Source organism: Agelaius tricolor, unplaced genomic scaffold (genome assembly GCF_023055355.1).
Source record: "Agelaius tricolor isolate 1412-34295 unplaced genomic scaffold, bAgeTri1.0.p SCAF_18, whole genome shotgun sequence".
Classification (NCBI taxonomy): domain Eukaryota; kingdom Metazoa; phylum Chordata; class Aves; order Passeriformes; family Icteridae; genus Agelaius; species Agelaius tricolor.
In genome coordinates, this window is record NW_027269278.1 from 8509397 (window position 1) to 8526336 (window position 16940).

The 16940-nt window shown below is 40.5% G+C and overlaps 1 protein-coding gene across 13 annotated transcripts in view; it reads left to right on the forward strand.

Moving 5' to 3' along the window:
* Positions 1–16940, forward strand: part of RAPGEF6 (Rap guanine nucleotide exchange factor 6) — a 122737-nt gene that overhangs the window by 34651 nt on the left and 71146 nt on the right. For 12 of the 13 annotated variants that reach the window (XM_071443186.1, XM_071443188.1, XM_071443185.1 and 9 more), the window contains exons 5-6: positions 4739–4808; positions 10301–10444. In XM_071443186.1, coding sequence (XP_071299287.1) covers positions 4739–4808; positions 10301–10444 — 214 coding nt within the window. The remainder of the gene's footprint in view (positions 1–4738; positions 4809–10300; positions 10445–16940) is intronic. The other variant, XM_071443195.1, reaches the window with a different exon arrangement.

Consider the following 16940-nt stretch of genomic DNA (forward strand, 5'->3'; position numbering starts at 1 on the left):
TTCCTCTTCTGGGGGGTGAGCATGAGAGTGAAATGGGAGTATTCTCAGGTACAGAAGGGTCCCTCCAGTGATTAATTTTATTAATTTTATTCTGTTCCCTGTGTCATTGCAGTCAGGCACATACTCAGGTGCCTGCACTTCTGAGGTGCTCTGCAGTTGCAGAGAGGTGAGCAAATCACACAGTGGAAAAGGGACAGAGGAGCCAAGGAGTGTCACAGAATCACAGACTGGTTTGAGTTGGAAGGGCCCTTGGAGCTCATCCAGTTCCAGCTCACTGCCAAGGGCAGGGACACTTCCCTGGACCAGGATTCTCCAGGCCTGTCCAGCCTGGCTCAGAGCTGTTACCTGCAGTCCTGGGCTTTTACATTTGGGTGGCTCCAGTCTGACCCCACAGCCTGAACACCCATTAGTTGTTGGTATGGGATATCATGCCAGCTTAACCTACATTCCTTCTCAGATTATGCAACTGCTTAAGCATTTTTAATTATGAGTAGTAGTGAATTAGAAGGAAAATACAATTTCTTGCAAATGAGGCATCCATAAATTGAGGATAAACAAAGCTGCCTTTGGTGTATGGAAGACATTATTTTTTCCCATGACAGCATTGCAGACCATTGAGTGAGTGTGTGCAAATTAATGATGCAGATGAAATAGATGAATATTAAGTGACGGGAGCATACAATAAAATAATAAATAAAAAAAAAATTGTAGTGCAGTTTTATAGTACTGATTTTTTTCTAGGTTTCCAGCAGTGGCAAGCTTTAGAATGACATTAAGACATATTTAAATCACACATGTGTTAACAATGCCCATTAAATTGTTCAATCATTTAAAATTTCAATGGTTTATACCAGTGGTAGTATGTCCTTTGACAATTTTTTCATTGTAAGTAGAGCTTAATTTACATTAGTTTCATGTTTTCTTACACTTTCAGTGTTAATTTAAATTGTTAATTAGATTATTTTCCCCAGTCTGCTTAAAGCACTAAAGCATGAATGCGCTGTACCTTTGTGAGTCTTTCCCAATTTTCTTACGGATCTTGCCACATGTGACATCAGGAGGATGTAGTGTTTTTGAGAAATGCTTTTGGTTGGGGAAGCTGATGTGATGTTGGTAAGCAGAAGTAGTGAAATGGGCTTCTTGGATTGGACCTTTCCAGGAAGCAAACCTGACCCTGGGAAAGGACGTCTGTGGTGCCAGCTTGGGTAACCAAAATACTGAGTAATAACAGCTCCTGCTAACAGCTCGGTGTGTTCTTGATGCCACAGCAAAGTTCTCTTCTAGTACCAAAAGATAAGATTGTCCCATCTCTTCCAGAATTGGATGTACTTTCCAGAGCTCTCTCTTTTGAGAAACAGCATGGTTCAGGTTTGGGTGGGTCTTTAATCACCAGCTAAAGGCTCCTCCAAGTAATTTGCTGTCACAGAAATGTTCCGTCTTTGAAAGAATGTTCTGTGTCAAAGCTTGCTCTTGTTTCCCAAGTGGGTTTCTCTCCTCCATTTTCAAAGCTTTGTTCAACTGAACCTTTTCCATTTACAAATATTTTGCAATGAATGTTGTTCTGAAGCCTTGATTATAATTGGCAGATTAGGGAAGTATATTGATGTCAGCAAACATCTTAACTGATAGAGAAGCTAAGTATTTGTATTCTAGAGGAAAAATATGTAGTAAGTCATTAAGACATTTAAAACCCATGTTTCTAAAACATGTTGTGTATGTTAATTAAGAATGTTAAAAGTTGGTATTTTCAAGACATAATGGTAGTTATGGCTGGGGGAAAAACCATATGTGGCCACCTCCTTTGGAAGGAGCTCTGCTGTGGAATAATCAATAAACCATCCATGATGGTGTGTACCAGGAAATAATGAAACTTGACCTATTGACTTGTTAATATGAGTAGTTTATTCTTCAGGATTAGCTGGGTGGGTTTTGTCTTTGGAACCTGATCCTTTCCCAAGTGTTTGGTTGTTGTAAAGTGCCTGATGGAGCAGAAATGACAGGGCCAAGACTGTGACCTTTGTCCCAAGCAGCATTCTTGTCCTCATTAGTGTTTACTGCCATTACTTAATTAGCAAATGCTGCAACATCAGCAGAGGGAGGCTGGACAGCGGCTGAATTTGAAGAATGTGTTTATGTAAAACAAAACAAAAAAGAAAACAGCTCCTCCTTTACCTCCAGGAGTTTGATAAAATCTTGTTACACAACAAAAATACTTTGCTTGAACAACCTGCAACAGGAAATCGGTGCTTTTTCCTAGCTACAGGGGATGTAGCAATAGTAGTAATCTGTTTTGTCATAAAACTGATAATGATTATTTCTGGTTTTAAAAAGGTGCAAAACCCAAAACTTCCAGTTGCATGTAATTCCTTTATGATTTTGGTGTTTTTGCAAAAATATCTCTTGTCTTTAATTTTCTACTATAAGGAATAGAATTAGAAGTTATTTAACTTTTTTTTTTAATTGAAAATGATCCCACAGCAAAGTTGGTCTCAGTTTGGTTTTTAGCTTGTAGAGAATTCTAACATGGATTTCAGTTCACCTCAATGTTGGAGCTGACATTAAAAATGATAGTTCTGTATTTTCTGAACTGAATTAACAGTTGTAAGAGTGAGAGTATTTTAGCCATTCTTTTTATGTGTTGCAAAAACACAAGACTCTCATGCCTGAATCACATGCTGTGTGGAAAAAGCATGAAAGAAGGCATGAAAATTTGAACTCTGAGTTTCTTACTATAGATATGTGAAAATGGCAGTTTTCTATGTGAAACTTGTGCTCGTCTGGTCTGGGTGAGAAAGTTTTAGTTGTCATGTCATTTATGACTGTATTGCAGTTGTGTAATTTAAATATCTTTTTCTTTTCCTTCAGTAGACCATTAGCAAAATCAAAACTTGACCATTAGCAAAATCAAAACTTTGACAACAGAAGCTGCTGTGCTCCTGTTAATTGTAATTCTTTATCCTAACTGGATTACACTGATAATTTCTCTGTTGCAATCATCTGAGGCTTCACTTGAGTTACTTCACAGTTTCAGGAGAATCACAGAATGATTAGTGATGGAAAGGATATTTAAATTCACCTGGTTCCAACCACCTGCCATGGGCAGGGACACCTTCCCCTGTCCCAGGCTGTTCCAAGCCCCATCCAGCCTGAACTTGGACACTTCCAGGGATGGGGCAGCCACAGCTTCTCTGGGCACCCTGTGGCCAGGGCCTCACCACCCTCACAGGAAGAGTTTCCTAATATCTAATCAAAAAACCTCCCCTTCTTCAGCTTAGTTTAGTTTCTTAGCCTCAGTTCAGTTCCTTAAATTCTTTTCCCATAGTTGCATATATCCCACAAAAGTTTTGGGGTGTTGTTTATAAACATGAGTCTTTTTAAGCATTCTCTATAAAGTGGTGGTGGTTTCAATGATCTTTGCCATGGAGATGACCATGCATGTAACTCAAATCTTGCATGGCTGATGTACTAAGTTTCAGATGTACTTTTTAAACATAATCTCAGTGAAAACAGCTGAAGCTGACCCATTTTTTACTGGTTTGTCTCTACTCTTGTCTTAACTTCCTTCTAATTCTCACGTTAATCCCTGCTTTGCATTAACCAGTTCTTCAGTTATCTCACCTGCTGGTGGGTGCTAAATGTGATGGATGTTGACAGTCTGGGTTTGTAACATGGCAGCTGCAACCTCTGAACTGCTAATCCAGCCACTGTGTGCTCATCAAGGAGTTTGTTTTATGTGCTGGGCTTGTGGAATCACTTTCCCTCGTGCCCAGGGAGTGAGTAGGTCAGGCAGTCATTCCCACCTCAGGCTGATGGATGAGGAGTGAAGATAAGCTTACTTAATGTGTGAAGCCAGATCTGTTCAATTCCAGGTACCAGTACAGGGACAGATGGATTGATTTGAGAGGTTGTTGGTCTGTAACACACCCCACACATCCCCAGCAGTGTCTAGCTCAGTCGTCTTTTTCTGGTAGCTCCAGCACCCTCAGATTTGTTTACATGGTGCATAGAGAAATCCAGAGGTGATTTCTCTAAAGTCACCTCAGTTGTTCAGTGTCCTGAAGGGTGTCTCCTTAGAGTTGATGAGCTGAAGCACATCAGGTTGTTTTTAGCTGCTTTCCTCAGCTGCTGTCTTACACTGCCCATCATGCTTTGTTACATTTGTGTTCTTTCATACTTAAACAGAGCCCATCACCATGACCCAGTCCTTGTGGTGGTACAAGTAGCAACATAAAGACAGAGGTCATAAGGCTCAGTGTGAGAAAAGAGGTTCTCTGTCCCCCCCTTTGCTGGGAGGATGAAGGGGTGGCCTAGAGTTGAGGGAGCTCTCATTAAAGATGCTCTGTGCTGAGTAGTACTTTGGAATCTTTGGAATTTATGTATATTTGTTTTTACAAGGCCAGTTTAATGTTTAATTAAAATGTACTAAGGTTTTCTTGTCAGAACTGAAATGTATTATGAGTGGTTGTGAGTATCTGCAAGTAATGATTTTACAAAAGAATATTTTTTATATTTGGACTTTACATAGCAGGCTGTGATGAGGGATGCTGAATAAATTAAAATATTATGGTAATGATACTATCTAATTACCTTTTTCATACAATAGTTTTCATCAATTTTTCTTTGTTCTTTTTTTGTTTTTTAACAACATGGACCATTGCCAATTATTTTGTTACTGAAAAGGTAAAATAGGCTGTTCATCTCATTCCTTTTTGTTTGCTTTTATTCCATCCCACTCTAGTTTTGGCAAGCAGTCTGGAGGAAAGCGAGGATGCGAATGTATCATATTGGAACCCTCAGAAATGATTGTGGTAAGGCAGATTTTTTTCATATGTATTTAAATCTATTGCTGGTTTCAGCAAATTCTTTCTCTTTTACAGCAGAAAGCTTATTGTAAAGTATTCTATGAAATTGCAGTAAAATTGCCTTGATTTCAATTATACCTATGGCTGCTCTCATAACAGCAGTAGCTATGTAAATTTAATCTAGATGGCTAAATGATGATGATGATTAGGTCATTCTTTCTAAAATTATGCTTACTTGAGTTTCAAAAGCCTAACAGTCACGGCTGAGCTGAGCATTCCTGAGTCAGGCTATGGCAGTCTTCTATCTTGAGTATTTTATTTACACCCCCATTCCCCATTTCATGGCTTTTATTGGGCATGTCTGGTGGAACAGCGTTCTTCCTCCAAGCCTTTGCAGTGCCACATAGTGGGAAGGCTTGTAGGTAGGAGAAGAAACATGAGGGTGTTAGCCAAGCTTGAAGGGTAGGATTTGTCACCATCCTTAATGTCCAGGATTCCTTCTCCTTCTTCAGAATGCTTATTGATGCTGCCAAGTGCATCTGTAGATGCACATATATGTGCTTGGGGAGTGTAGCTTAGTCCCTCCCAGGCTGTTGTCCACATGCAGTTGGAATATTAGGATTGCTTTTCCATAGTGAAGACCAACATTGTATCCCAGCAGTGTGCCTGGGGACACAGGCAGATCTCTTCCAACTTTCACCTTAGATGTTTTTAATGGAGCTGGAACAAAGCTGTTTGTTGTGCTCAGAACCCACGTGTCTGTTAATCAGACTCCCATCTCCAGACTGCTATTGATTTAGCTGCCCTAGATCTAGATATGGTAACATTAAAACTAATATTTGACAGTGTCTCTTACTGAGCATGTAAATACTCAGCTTCCATAAAATATTTGTTTCTCACAGTGCATTACCAGCAGGGATGTCAGCAGTGTCCTGTACCAAGTCCACTTGCTGTCCCTTGTGCAATTTGCTCTGTGCAATGTCAGTCTGACTGTGCTCATGGGCTCTGATAGCATCAGTAATATGCTCTGTGCTGCAGCATGTATTGTAAGCTACAGTCTGCCTTGAAGTGCAGGTTAAGAGTGCAAGAAACCTGTCTTCATCTCTGGAGTGAAACAGTTAATTTGTTTTATTCCAAATAGTCCAGTGTCTTCTCAAAGCTGGAATTCTGGGGAGGAGATTTTGCCTGGAGGGATTTATGCCACAGGACTGTTTGGGTGGCAGTGTGTGCAGCCATGTCAGGGGAGTGCCCCAGGCCCACTGGTTTGCATTTGCTGCTTTGCATTTTTACTCTTTAATTGCAGCTGCCAAGGATCTGGTGGCTGAACTGAGCACGTGGTAAACTCAGAGTGCCTGGGTGCTGTGTCTGGGCTGAGCTGAGTCTTGCTCCTCAGTGCTCCTGTAGCAGAGTGAGAAACACTCACTTATCCAGTCATATCTATTATCAGGTATTAGGGAGCAGCTCTTCCCTGTGAGGATGGTGGGGCTCTGGCACAGGTTGCCCAGAGAAGCTGTGGCTGTCCCATCCCTGGAAGTGTTCAAGACAAGCTTGGATAGGGCTTGGAGAGATCTAGGGGAAGACTAGACCAGCCTGATCTGGCTGGTGACTCACTGCAAGTACATCTGTAAGTTTACATGAAAAATATTTCAAGGGCAAAGGAAATCTTAGTAGAAATACCTACTTTGGTCACATCATCATTGCAATAAAGAAATAAATTAAAAAAAAAAAAGCTAGAAATAAAAGAGGAGCTTCTGTGCAGTGTGTGCTTCAAGAGAGAAACTGACCCTGTTGAAATATTGATGGAAGAAAGCAGTGTTGTGTGTGTAACTGGAGTAGGCACAAGTGTGATGGGTGTTTGCAGAGAGCACAGTATCACAGGAGCTGGGGAAGCCGGCACTGGCCATGTCAGCAGCCTCACACACTGTGGGTGTTCCTGGGGACAAAGGCACAGCCCAGACAGCTGTTTGCTCTGTTTGAAATCTCCTGAATTGTCTGTAATTGTGATTAAATGCCAGTGAGAGTATAGAGGCACTTGAAAGTATCTTATATCCCTCTCTGGAACTTCAGTATAATTTTCCAGTAGGAAAATCAGAGAATTAAAAGTGCAGAGTAGTTTCCTCATTATATTCATGGTCATATTTTACAGGTAAATGTAACTAAAGGTGCTATTGGCTGTATTTTCTAGGAAGCACTTCAAATAGTGTGAGAAAAAAGCATCAGTGTGGTGGCGTGCAGCCTGCTAATGATCTTCACTGACATAAGGTGTGCTTGAGTTTTAGTTCCCTGATTAACTCTTATTAATTTCTCTCAATTCTTTTATTTTCTATAGTTTTTAATTTGCAACATACTAATGAGGTTCAATATATAATGAATATTTATCTTCAAGCAAAATAATTAGTTAGCTGCTTTAATGGAGTTAAAGAACTCTATCGTTTCCTGCTGGTGACTGATTTTAATTTTTTTTTGTCTTCTCTCCTGTCACTTTAGAATGTAAATCAGTTTTGTAGTGGGAATCCTCTGGGAATGGACCCATTTTAAAGGCCATAAAATGTGGTCAGCTTAAGTTAATGAGGATAACAGATAGTGTGTGAATGGGCATTGTAACTCATATTTTTGGAGGCTGAGCAATCTATTGAATTAATAATAGCCCCATTTGTCATTTAGGAAGATGGCCCAGAATTGCAGCATATTTTGGTATATTGAAGTGTCATTACAGTTGTTCCTCGGTGCTTTCATTTTCTTCTTCAGATCTAAGTGTAAGATTTCAGAAGAGCAGTGTGATACTTGCAGGTGGAAAATATTTCATTGCTGCTTTGGACTGCAGAGTGAAACATGACAGTCCTGTGGTTTAAATTGGATATTAGGGAAATTTTCTTCATGGGAAGGGTCAAGGCCTGGCAGGGGCTGCCCAGGGCAGGGGTGGAGTCACCATCCCTGGAAGGGTTTCATGGATGTCCAGATGCAGCACTTGGGGACCTGGTTTAGTGGTGGGCCTGGCAGGGCTGGGGGCAGGGCTGGATGTGATGATCTCTGAGTCCTTTTCCAGCCTTAACAATTCTATGATACTGTGTTGAAAATGAAATAATGGGAAGCAGTCTGTGGGACAGTGATGGCAGCCTGGTTCTCCTGGCTCTGTAGTGCCAGGGAATCTGCCCTCCCTTTGCTCCCCTGCCAGGACCTGGCTCTGAGCGCTCACAGAGAAGCTGAATTCCTCCACAGGGCTCTGATGAGGGTGACATCTCCCTGCCAACAGGAATTTTTAGTTTTAACCAGGTGAAAGCAGGGCTGAGTGAGGTGCCCAGGTATGCCTATCCTGTTGATGCACAAACATCAAAAGCAGTTGTTGTGAATCATAAGTGTTGACAACCTGGTGGTCGGCTGGACTCAAAATACTGCTTGTCCTGGTGGTGCTAAGCTGGAAGCTCTGGGGTGAGGAGATCTTTCCTGGTTTCTGATTTCCATGTTGTTTTTGTCAACAGCAGTTCACTAACCAAAGGAAGCAGGTGGTCTCATTTTCCGCCACTTGTTTGTTCTGACTTAGTGCTATCAAGTAATTTATTAATGCTTACACCTCAGTTTTCAGTTAGAATTGTGAAAGAAGAAATAATTTCTTCTGTCACTGAGTGTTTGTTTTAATTTAGTCTTAAAAATAACTGTTCAGTTTGGGGTTTCTTGATAATAAGGGTTATCTGTATTGAAAGAGTCTTTGTCCACCCCAGCAGTTTCTCAGGTCCAGGTTAATCTGTTCTGTTGGAGAAGTTCACTGCTTATTTTGGTTTCTATGATCTAGTAAGACTGCAGGAAAAAAATGATAATGCATTTATTGAAGGAGCTCACATACAAAAATATAAAATTAAATCAGCACAATTCTGGTTATTTAATAAGTAACTCTGTACAAATCCAACATTCCTTATTTCTGGAGGACTTCTGTACAATTTGAGAGCAACGTTGTTTCTAGCTAGAAATCCATATTTATGCTACATGAAGAAAGGCTTCCATATCAATCATCAGTGTATTTTTTGATGATAATGGATGGCGTGTTTAAAAAGGTTTTTTTTGCTTCTTTCTGTGTTTCTCCTTGCATCCACTGTATTCTTTGCACTCTTAGACCACTGTGCTTACTGCAGTGCTGCAAATAGATATCTTTGGTTGTTGTCCTGTTCCTTTGCAAAGAGGTAGTAAAATTATAGTGAAAAGTGTGGTTATCCCTTTTTCAACTCAGCTTTTCTGATTTCTTTTTTTGACAGTATTATTGTGTGAGCATCACGCTTCTTTTCTAGCTTTTCTAACTGTTGTATCTTTAACCCATGTTATTAATGTATGATTTCTCTATGGAATCAAAAATAACCCACAAGACAAGCTCAGCTGTTTGCACCTTCCTTTGACCTCAGACAGACCATAAGTGTTTGAGAAAAGTGATGTGGAAGATAGATGTGATCTTGCTTTTATGATGGTGTACCTTGGTCACTTTCTTGTTTCTGTTTAACTCTTTCTGTGTTTCATTTCTTTGTATCTTTTGGATTTTAATTTTAAGGTAATTTACTTGAGTGTGTGAAGTGAGAGCTGTGTAAGACCATACAGAGGTTTTTCTCCTGTTCCAGTAGTATGTTTGGGATTTGGCAGTGAAATTTGGAGAAAAAAAATTAAAAATAAGGCATGGAAGACAGTAGAAACTTCTACATAGTAAATACATTGTAGAGAAGCTGCTTGCCTGCTGCAGCCTGTTTGCATGTCTGTCCTGCTTCCTGCTGGGAGATATTTTTCCAAAACATCAAAAGGAAATGGGAAAGGATGAGACTGCTTTTTATAGAAAACAAGTATTGTAGCTATTGAGATAAAAGGTTTCATGTTGGCTTTTACTAAACAGATAAATTTACCTAATTTTTAATGTTTAGTCAGAGATAATATTTAACATCAAGTTATTAAGTTCCAGCCATTTCTCCATAATCCACTGAAAGTGATTAGGAGGCAGTATGACATAGGTGAAGTAGCTATTTATAAAAAGCTGGAATATTTGAAGTTGTTTAGCTATGAATGGTACTAGAAATAAATAATACTTTTAAAAATTACACTACTAAAAATAGGGTATAATGCAATATTTTTGCCAGATTATAAATGCACAAAAATTGGTAACTTCTGTGTTGAAGGTAAGCTTGAAATGAGCAGTGCCTGTAACTCCTTCAGGATACATGTGGGTGCAGAAGAGTTTCTGCTGATGACTGAGATTGCTTAGAGGATACGTGTGCCTTTTTTACTTTTTTTTTTTTTTTTTAAATACAGTTTCCCGGAAGGAAACTGTGGCCTCAGCTCATTGTAACAAGGCCCTTCTGAGATCTGCAGCCGTGTTTCTCTGAAACAACCACAGAAATTTACCCTGAAAGGTTTAACTGCCCTGAACTTATGTTTGCTCCTTCCCCATGAGCTTCATACGGCTCCACCGGCTCTCGGTGCTATGGAAGAACTGGATGTTTAACCAGGAGCCTGAACATGTGTTTCAGGTGGAGAACTCCAAGGACAATGAGGAGAGCATCTTGCAGAGGGAGGTGCCGCTGCGGCAGTCCCGCCGCAGGTACCGGAGGATCAACCAGCGGGGTGAGCGCCAGACCATCACCGACAACGTGGACTCCAGCAGCTACCTGTCGGTGAGTCTGCCCTGCTGGCCCAGCCTGGGCTGTGTGCTGCTGCAGGGCTGCCTGGAACTGTCTTTTGCTGACAAAACTGGTCAAATGAATAGTCAGTGCTTGCTGGTTTTGAGAACACTGCTTTAGTGTTGAGGGGCAGTGAAGTGGTTTGGGCTGGAACACCATAGGTGGAAGTGAAGGTAGTAATTGGAAAAGATGGTTTTTTTTGGTTTGAGATCTTCAGCTGAGCACTATAAATAAATCTTAACAGGCTCACTGGACAGAGAAAAGGTTTTTCTTCATTTTTTTATTGGTTTTACCTGATGTTCTTTTGGTAAGATGTAGGAATTGGCAGGTTTCTTTTTTTTCCTCAATATATTTGAACTGTGGCTTAGAGCTGAGTTAATTGCAAATGCAGATCAATGCAGCATTAACGCTCTTGTACTTGGTTGTGTTTACTTGCTTAAAAATAGTGCAGTGGTATTTCAAACATCAAAAAGAGTAACAACTGATCTAGTCTTAAAGAGCAGCAGAGACTATAAACTCTGCACTGTGTGGTTTCAGGGCCACAAAGTGTATGTGAAGGTTTTTCTTCACCATTATTTTTCAAACTTCCTGCTTGGTAACATGATATATGTCATCTAGACAAATAATTTAATTGAAAATAATTGTTCTTAATAATTTGATCTTCTTTGAAAATTAAAGTTTAAAACCAGTAATAACGTTGAAGTACAAGCCTGGAATAGTATTCATGTTCAGAAGAGAAAAAAAAAAAACTCTCCATTTTCCCCATCTTCCTTTTCATCTCTCCAAAAGAGGTAGACTCTCAGTTGGTACGCTTCAAAATATCTGATGTGTGCAGTCAGATATGAGCTTATAACTTACCTGGACTGATGTTTTTCTGAATGTTGGTAGCAGTTGGGTTGCAGGTGGTGATTTTAGGCCTTGCAAAGCATTACTGTGTCTGTGACAGGAAGACAATATGCTGATTGAAGTTTAACATCCTCTGCCATCTCATCTCTAGAACTGCCACATATGTTGAATTTTATCATTAGTAAGACATTAAATTTGTTATTGAAGAAATGAGATGTTGGACCCTCACGCTCTGGGAGAGTGTGCATAAGGCTTTATTAGGAATTAAATTCCAATCTGTGTAGGACAGAACCTATCTCTGTCTCTTTGGTTTGTGTGACAGCGAATAAGCACACAGCTAATAATTCTCAGGTTTCATTGCTAAGAGTAGGAGAATCCCAGGAGCAGCTGATGCTGGTGCTACCTCTGCAGCTTGCCTGGAGGGATGCGTGACAAGGGACTTGGCATCTTTGTTCTGAGAAAGACCAAGTTTCACGGCTTCCTGAATGATTTCAGAGGCTGTCAGTTACTGCTGCAAGTCAGTGTGGTACACTCACAGGACTGTGGTTAGTCAACAGATCACGTCCTCATTCAGATTTTTCTTCAAGTTGGTTTATTTTTCTTTGTGTTGATGTATTTCATTGTTACAAACAATACAGAGCACCTGTGCCTGTAGTTGCTTGTTGCAAACCTGGTGGCTTCCTCAGATTTGGTGGGGAGGGGGGGGGAACTAAATGGATATATATTTATACACATACATACACACATGTGTATATATATGTATGTATGAGGTGTTTGATAGAAAATGGTATAAACTTCTTAAATCAGCAGCACATTCCCAAATCTGCTTTTATGTCTCCTAATTCCAAATATATAAGAAGAGTCCTGTAACACTGTTTTCCTGAATGAGTGCTAAGTGGCAAGGAATAAACAACCACCTCTCTGCTACCAAATCTCCAAGATTTTGGCTTTTCAGTAGTCTGAATTGAATACTAATCCTTGCTTTGTAGACTGTAAGCTTCTAATTGGAAAGAGTCATACTGGAGTACTCAAGGCAGAAAAAATAATTTGTAACTCAATAGACGACTAAGGAATCAAAACACAGTACCAAGCTGTCTGTGTGACAAGTAAGGAAAAGTTTGGTGCCTATATTTTTCCATATTCATTATAAACTAGTAAAGTAATACATTTATTTTAGGCGTGGTTAGTTCCATGCCTATATGAACATGCTCATACATTGGTTCCCAGTGATCTTGAAAAACAGATTTTATTGTGTAACCCTTTATGTAGCCCATGAGAGAGGGGTACGATCATAGAATGGTTTGAGTTGGATGGGACCTTAAAGATCATTTAGTTCCTGCCCTTTTCTGTAGGCAGGGGATCAGGATAAGGAGGAGGGCAAGTCAAACTTGCATTTTACAGGAACTTGAAATAAGGTTTCTGCCAGAGAGGGAAAAGTGTTTACAAACTCTCCAGCAGATTTCCTGTCTGGCATAATGCTAATGAATGAGCACAGAGTTGTATTTCACTCTCCAGCCTGTTGCTGAGTGCTCTCTGACAGATGCTGAATGCAGCCTCATGGAGCTTTTGTGAGTCCTGTGTGCTTGGGGAGGGCTTGGAGCTTTCCAGCCTCCACGTGGACTCTAGTCCATCTCCTGTGGTTGATGTTGGAATATTCAGTATGACACCATTTAAGTTTTTACATGCCTAATCCCTCACGTGCAAGTATTTTTCTGCTTTCTAAAGAAAACTCAGATCCTTTACAATACTGAAATTCAGTATTGTTTTAAGCCAGCTAGGAATGTTTCCTTAAATATAAGGTTTCTTGGGTTTGCTTTTAAGGGGGATTATCTATGCAATCTCCATTAACTCCTTAGAATGTAAATCTCTGCACATTAAATATACTGTGATTATATTTATGATTAAGGTTAATCTGTGTTTTGTAAAACATTACCTATAGGGTTGTGACATGAGCTGACATCTACTTCTCACAAGGACTACTTCTTGTTAGTGCTGGAACTTGTTTTGTAGCAATACCTGATTTGACACAAACCCAAGATTTATATGCAGATACTTTAAATAATATTTTAAATGATTGTTACTATCCTTGAAGCTCTTCTTTTCTCTTATGCCTCTTAATTAAGTAAAAGAGTTCTAGTTCTTGATTTAACTGGGTATCTTCAGGATAGTTGACATTGAAATTATTGTTGGTATCTTAAATTTCTTCCCTCCCTGCCTTCCCTCAAATGAGCTAATGTTAAGAGTGGACCATCTGGTTGGTTTCTTTGGAGAAGGTGTTACCATTTAGATTCTTTTGCTACGTTTTTGTGGTTTATAGAACAGTGTTATTTCACAAGAGCACTGGTTGTCTGCAGAATTAGCTATTTGTAGTTGTTTGTTGTTGTTGTTGGTTTTTTTTCCTTCCAGGCAAGCACAGTGAACACATGCTGGCAGTGTTCTTTCTTTTCCCTCAGAGTGAACAGCTTTCTGTCTCTGTCTTCCAAGTGCCCAGTGTGTAATTTTGCTCTTGCAGCCCCTGTGCAGGGGATGCCGCCGCTGCTCTGGGGGTTGGTGAGCAGGCTGGGCTCTCCTCCAGGTCCAGAGTGCACACAAACTGTGTTGAGGTTCTGCTGGCACTGGGGATTTTCCCTTCTACAGCACAGCAGGATCTCAAGGACAGTTGTGTATTTGGCAAACACTTAGCAGTGTTTTTTCAGGGTACACCTTAGCCCTGCTGCCTGTGAAGGGCTGGAGGACGTGGCTGTGTCACCGTGGGTCATGTGTGAGGCCACAGCCACCGTGGCAGCCTGAGAATGTGTGTCTGTCTATGTCTGCCTGGGGCAGGTCTGAGCATCCCATAATTACATCACATCTCATCATCCCTGGGCATTTCTGGCCTTTTCCATTTTTGTCACGTACTAATTCTGCATCTTGCACATCACCCCCACAGTAGCGTCCTGACTGTGGGGGAGAAAGTTGGGGCACATTTGGCAAAAGCTCTTGCTCAGAATGAATGGATTAGGAAGAAATGTGCCATTGGTGTTAATTATGGCAGCTCTTGCTTCAGATCTGATTTGTTAGCATGATTGCATGTCTTGGTGGTGATAAGCATCCAGCCAGGAGCCGGGGTCATTGCAGCAGGGCAGCGTCACAATGGAGACGAGTGAGTCATTTCTATTCTTAGTCTGCTTCTCAACCCAATCAATAATGCAACCATGTTTGATGATTACAAAAGAGGAAAGTAATAATGCAGCCATGTTTTTTACTTACAAATTATTTACTTACAATTATGATCATCTCTGTTAAACCACGTCCCAAACTTCTGTGCTCATGCAGTAGGAGCTTGCAAAACTGCAGCCAGAATAACAGCAAGTGACTTTTTAATGATAATGGTTTAAAAAATAATAATTATAGTTCTGGTGCTTTATAAAAATTAAATTGCTGTTTTGATCTTGGTTCAAGTAATAGGAGAGTAAACAGTTCAGTTATTTATCTTCACAGTTAGAAAATAAATCCTAAGATAGTAAGTTTTGCATTTATATTTCTTGCAGTGTTCAATTCCAAACAGGGTTTAACAATTCAGTACAAATTTTCATGTGACTCAAACCTGTAAAGTCAAATCTTTTTTTCATTTCAGTAAAATTTTTCTAATTCATGTTTATGGTCAGTAATTTGAGGCTGTGGACTCCCCATCCCTGAAAGTGTTCAAGACCAGGTTGGATGGGGCTTGGAGCAGCCTGGTCTAGTGAAAAGTGTCCCTGCCTTGGAGGGTTGGAACAAGATGATCCTTAAAATCCCTTCTAACCCAAACCATCCTGTGATTCTATGCATTTATTACCCACATACATTTTTTACAAGTGTCTGTGATATTTTTTTCAAATGAAGAATATTTGTAGCTCTAAAAATAGTGCATATATGAGCCAATGCCTATTTCTGTGGAGTTGTGACAACATACTGAATTTTTTCAGCTATTAAATTTATTGTAGAGGAGAATAAAGAAATTAGTATCAAACTTTAGTAGTAATCCACTTCCTCAGAGATGCGATTTTTTAAAACTACTGTAAGAGGATGATGAGGTTTAAAAGATTTATTATAATACTGCATTTTATGGACAGTATCTTAATATTTGCATTAAGTAAAATTTGTCCTGGAGCCTTGTAGAAGCATTTATCTTCAGAGAAGTCTGTCGCTGCAGACTGCTTGAGTGGCAAGTTTCTTGTTCTTTGATCATTACTTAATGTAATCCTGTCAGAGGCTGGAGGTAGAATGGGGGATCTCATAATTGGAGGGAATTAAGTCACATTTCAATATACTGGATCAAACCCATTAGGTGCTTTAGCATCACCAATCCTTTTCTTTTTAAATGCTATAAAACACTGTGGATCTTTTATAATCTACTTCTAACTATCAGGTAAATTTGCTGATATGGTACCTTTTATTGATATAAACCAAGTAAGACTGACTTAGAGCATGTCTCCAGCTGCCTGTTGCTAAACCTGGACACAGTATCACTGGCTTCTGTTATTTATTTGGAATATCAGTTAATTGTGATGAGGCTGTGGCTGATCTTGTGAGTGGCTGAAATGAGCTGGATGAAGGGTCTCTTTGCAGCTCATTGCTTTTTATTGTGTTTGTGCCAACACTTCCTCTTTTTGACACTTTTAAAAAATACTTGACAGAATTTTAACTTCATTAACTAATGACAGGATGAGAGAGTTGGGGCTATTCAGCCTAGAGAAGAGAAGGCTCTGGGGAGACCATAGAGCACCTTCCACTGCCTAAAGGGGCTCCAAGAGGGCTGGAGAGGAACTTTGGACAGTGATAGGACATGGGATAGTACAAGGGAGGATGGCTTCAGGCTGATAGAAGGAGTTGGTTTAGATTGGTAATAGGAAGAAATTCTTTACTATGAGGTTGGTGAGGCCCTGGCACCAGTTGCCCATAGAAGTTGTGTCTGCCCCATCCTTGGAAGTGTTCAAGGCCTTCTTTGATGGAGCTTGGAGCAACCTGGGATAATGGAAGGTATCCCTGCCCATGGCAGGGGCTTGGGACTGGTTATTTTCTAAGGTCCCTTCCAACCCAACCCATTCTGTGATTCTATGAATCAAGAGAAAATTCAGGTCTTGCTGGAATCCATGGGTCTTGCAGTGCACTTAAAGGATACAGAAATTAACGTTGCTGTTATCTCTCTGTCGTTCTCAGCAACTCTCTAGAGGTGTTGTGTGATATAAAGAGATAATGCAGGTCGCTTCTTCCTGATGCTGTTTTGTCTCTGGTTTCCATCTTTAATTTTGCATGGCCCAGGTGGGATCCCAGCTCTCAGGTGCTCAGGAGCAGGCGTCTGCTCAGGTTCCAGAGCATGTGCCAGAGCCTCTGTCAGCCAGGCACCCCTGGACAGGACCCTGGAAAAGTCTACGTATGCTGTCCCTGTTTGCAGCTCTTCTAAACTCCTGCAGTTGTGTGTTTCTTACCTCTGTAATCAAAAGAAGCATCTGCAGCATGTTCACTTCCTGTGTGGGGGCCCCTGTGGGTTTGGTTTGTTTTGGGCTGCACACAAAGGATGTGTGGGTGTGGAGCCAGCACTGTCTGGTGGAGGAGATGTACATGGATGGAGCCCCCGCTTTCTGCAAAGGAAAATTACTGTCAGGCTGGGCTTGGGGTGGGG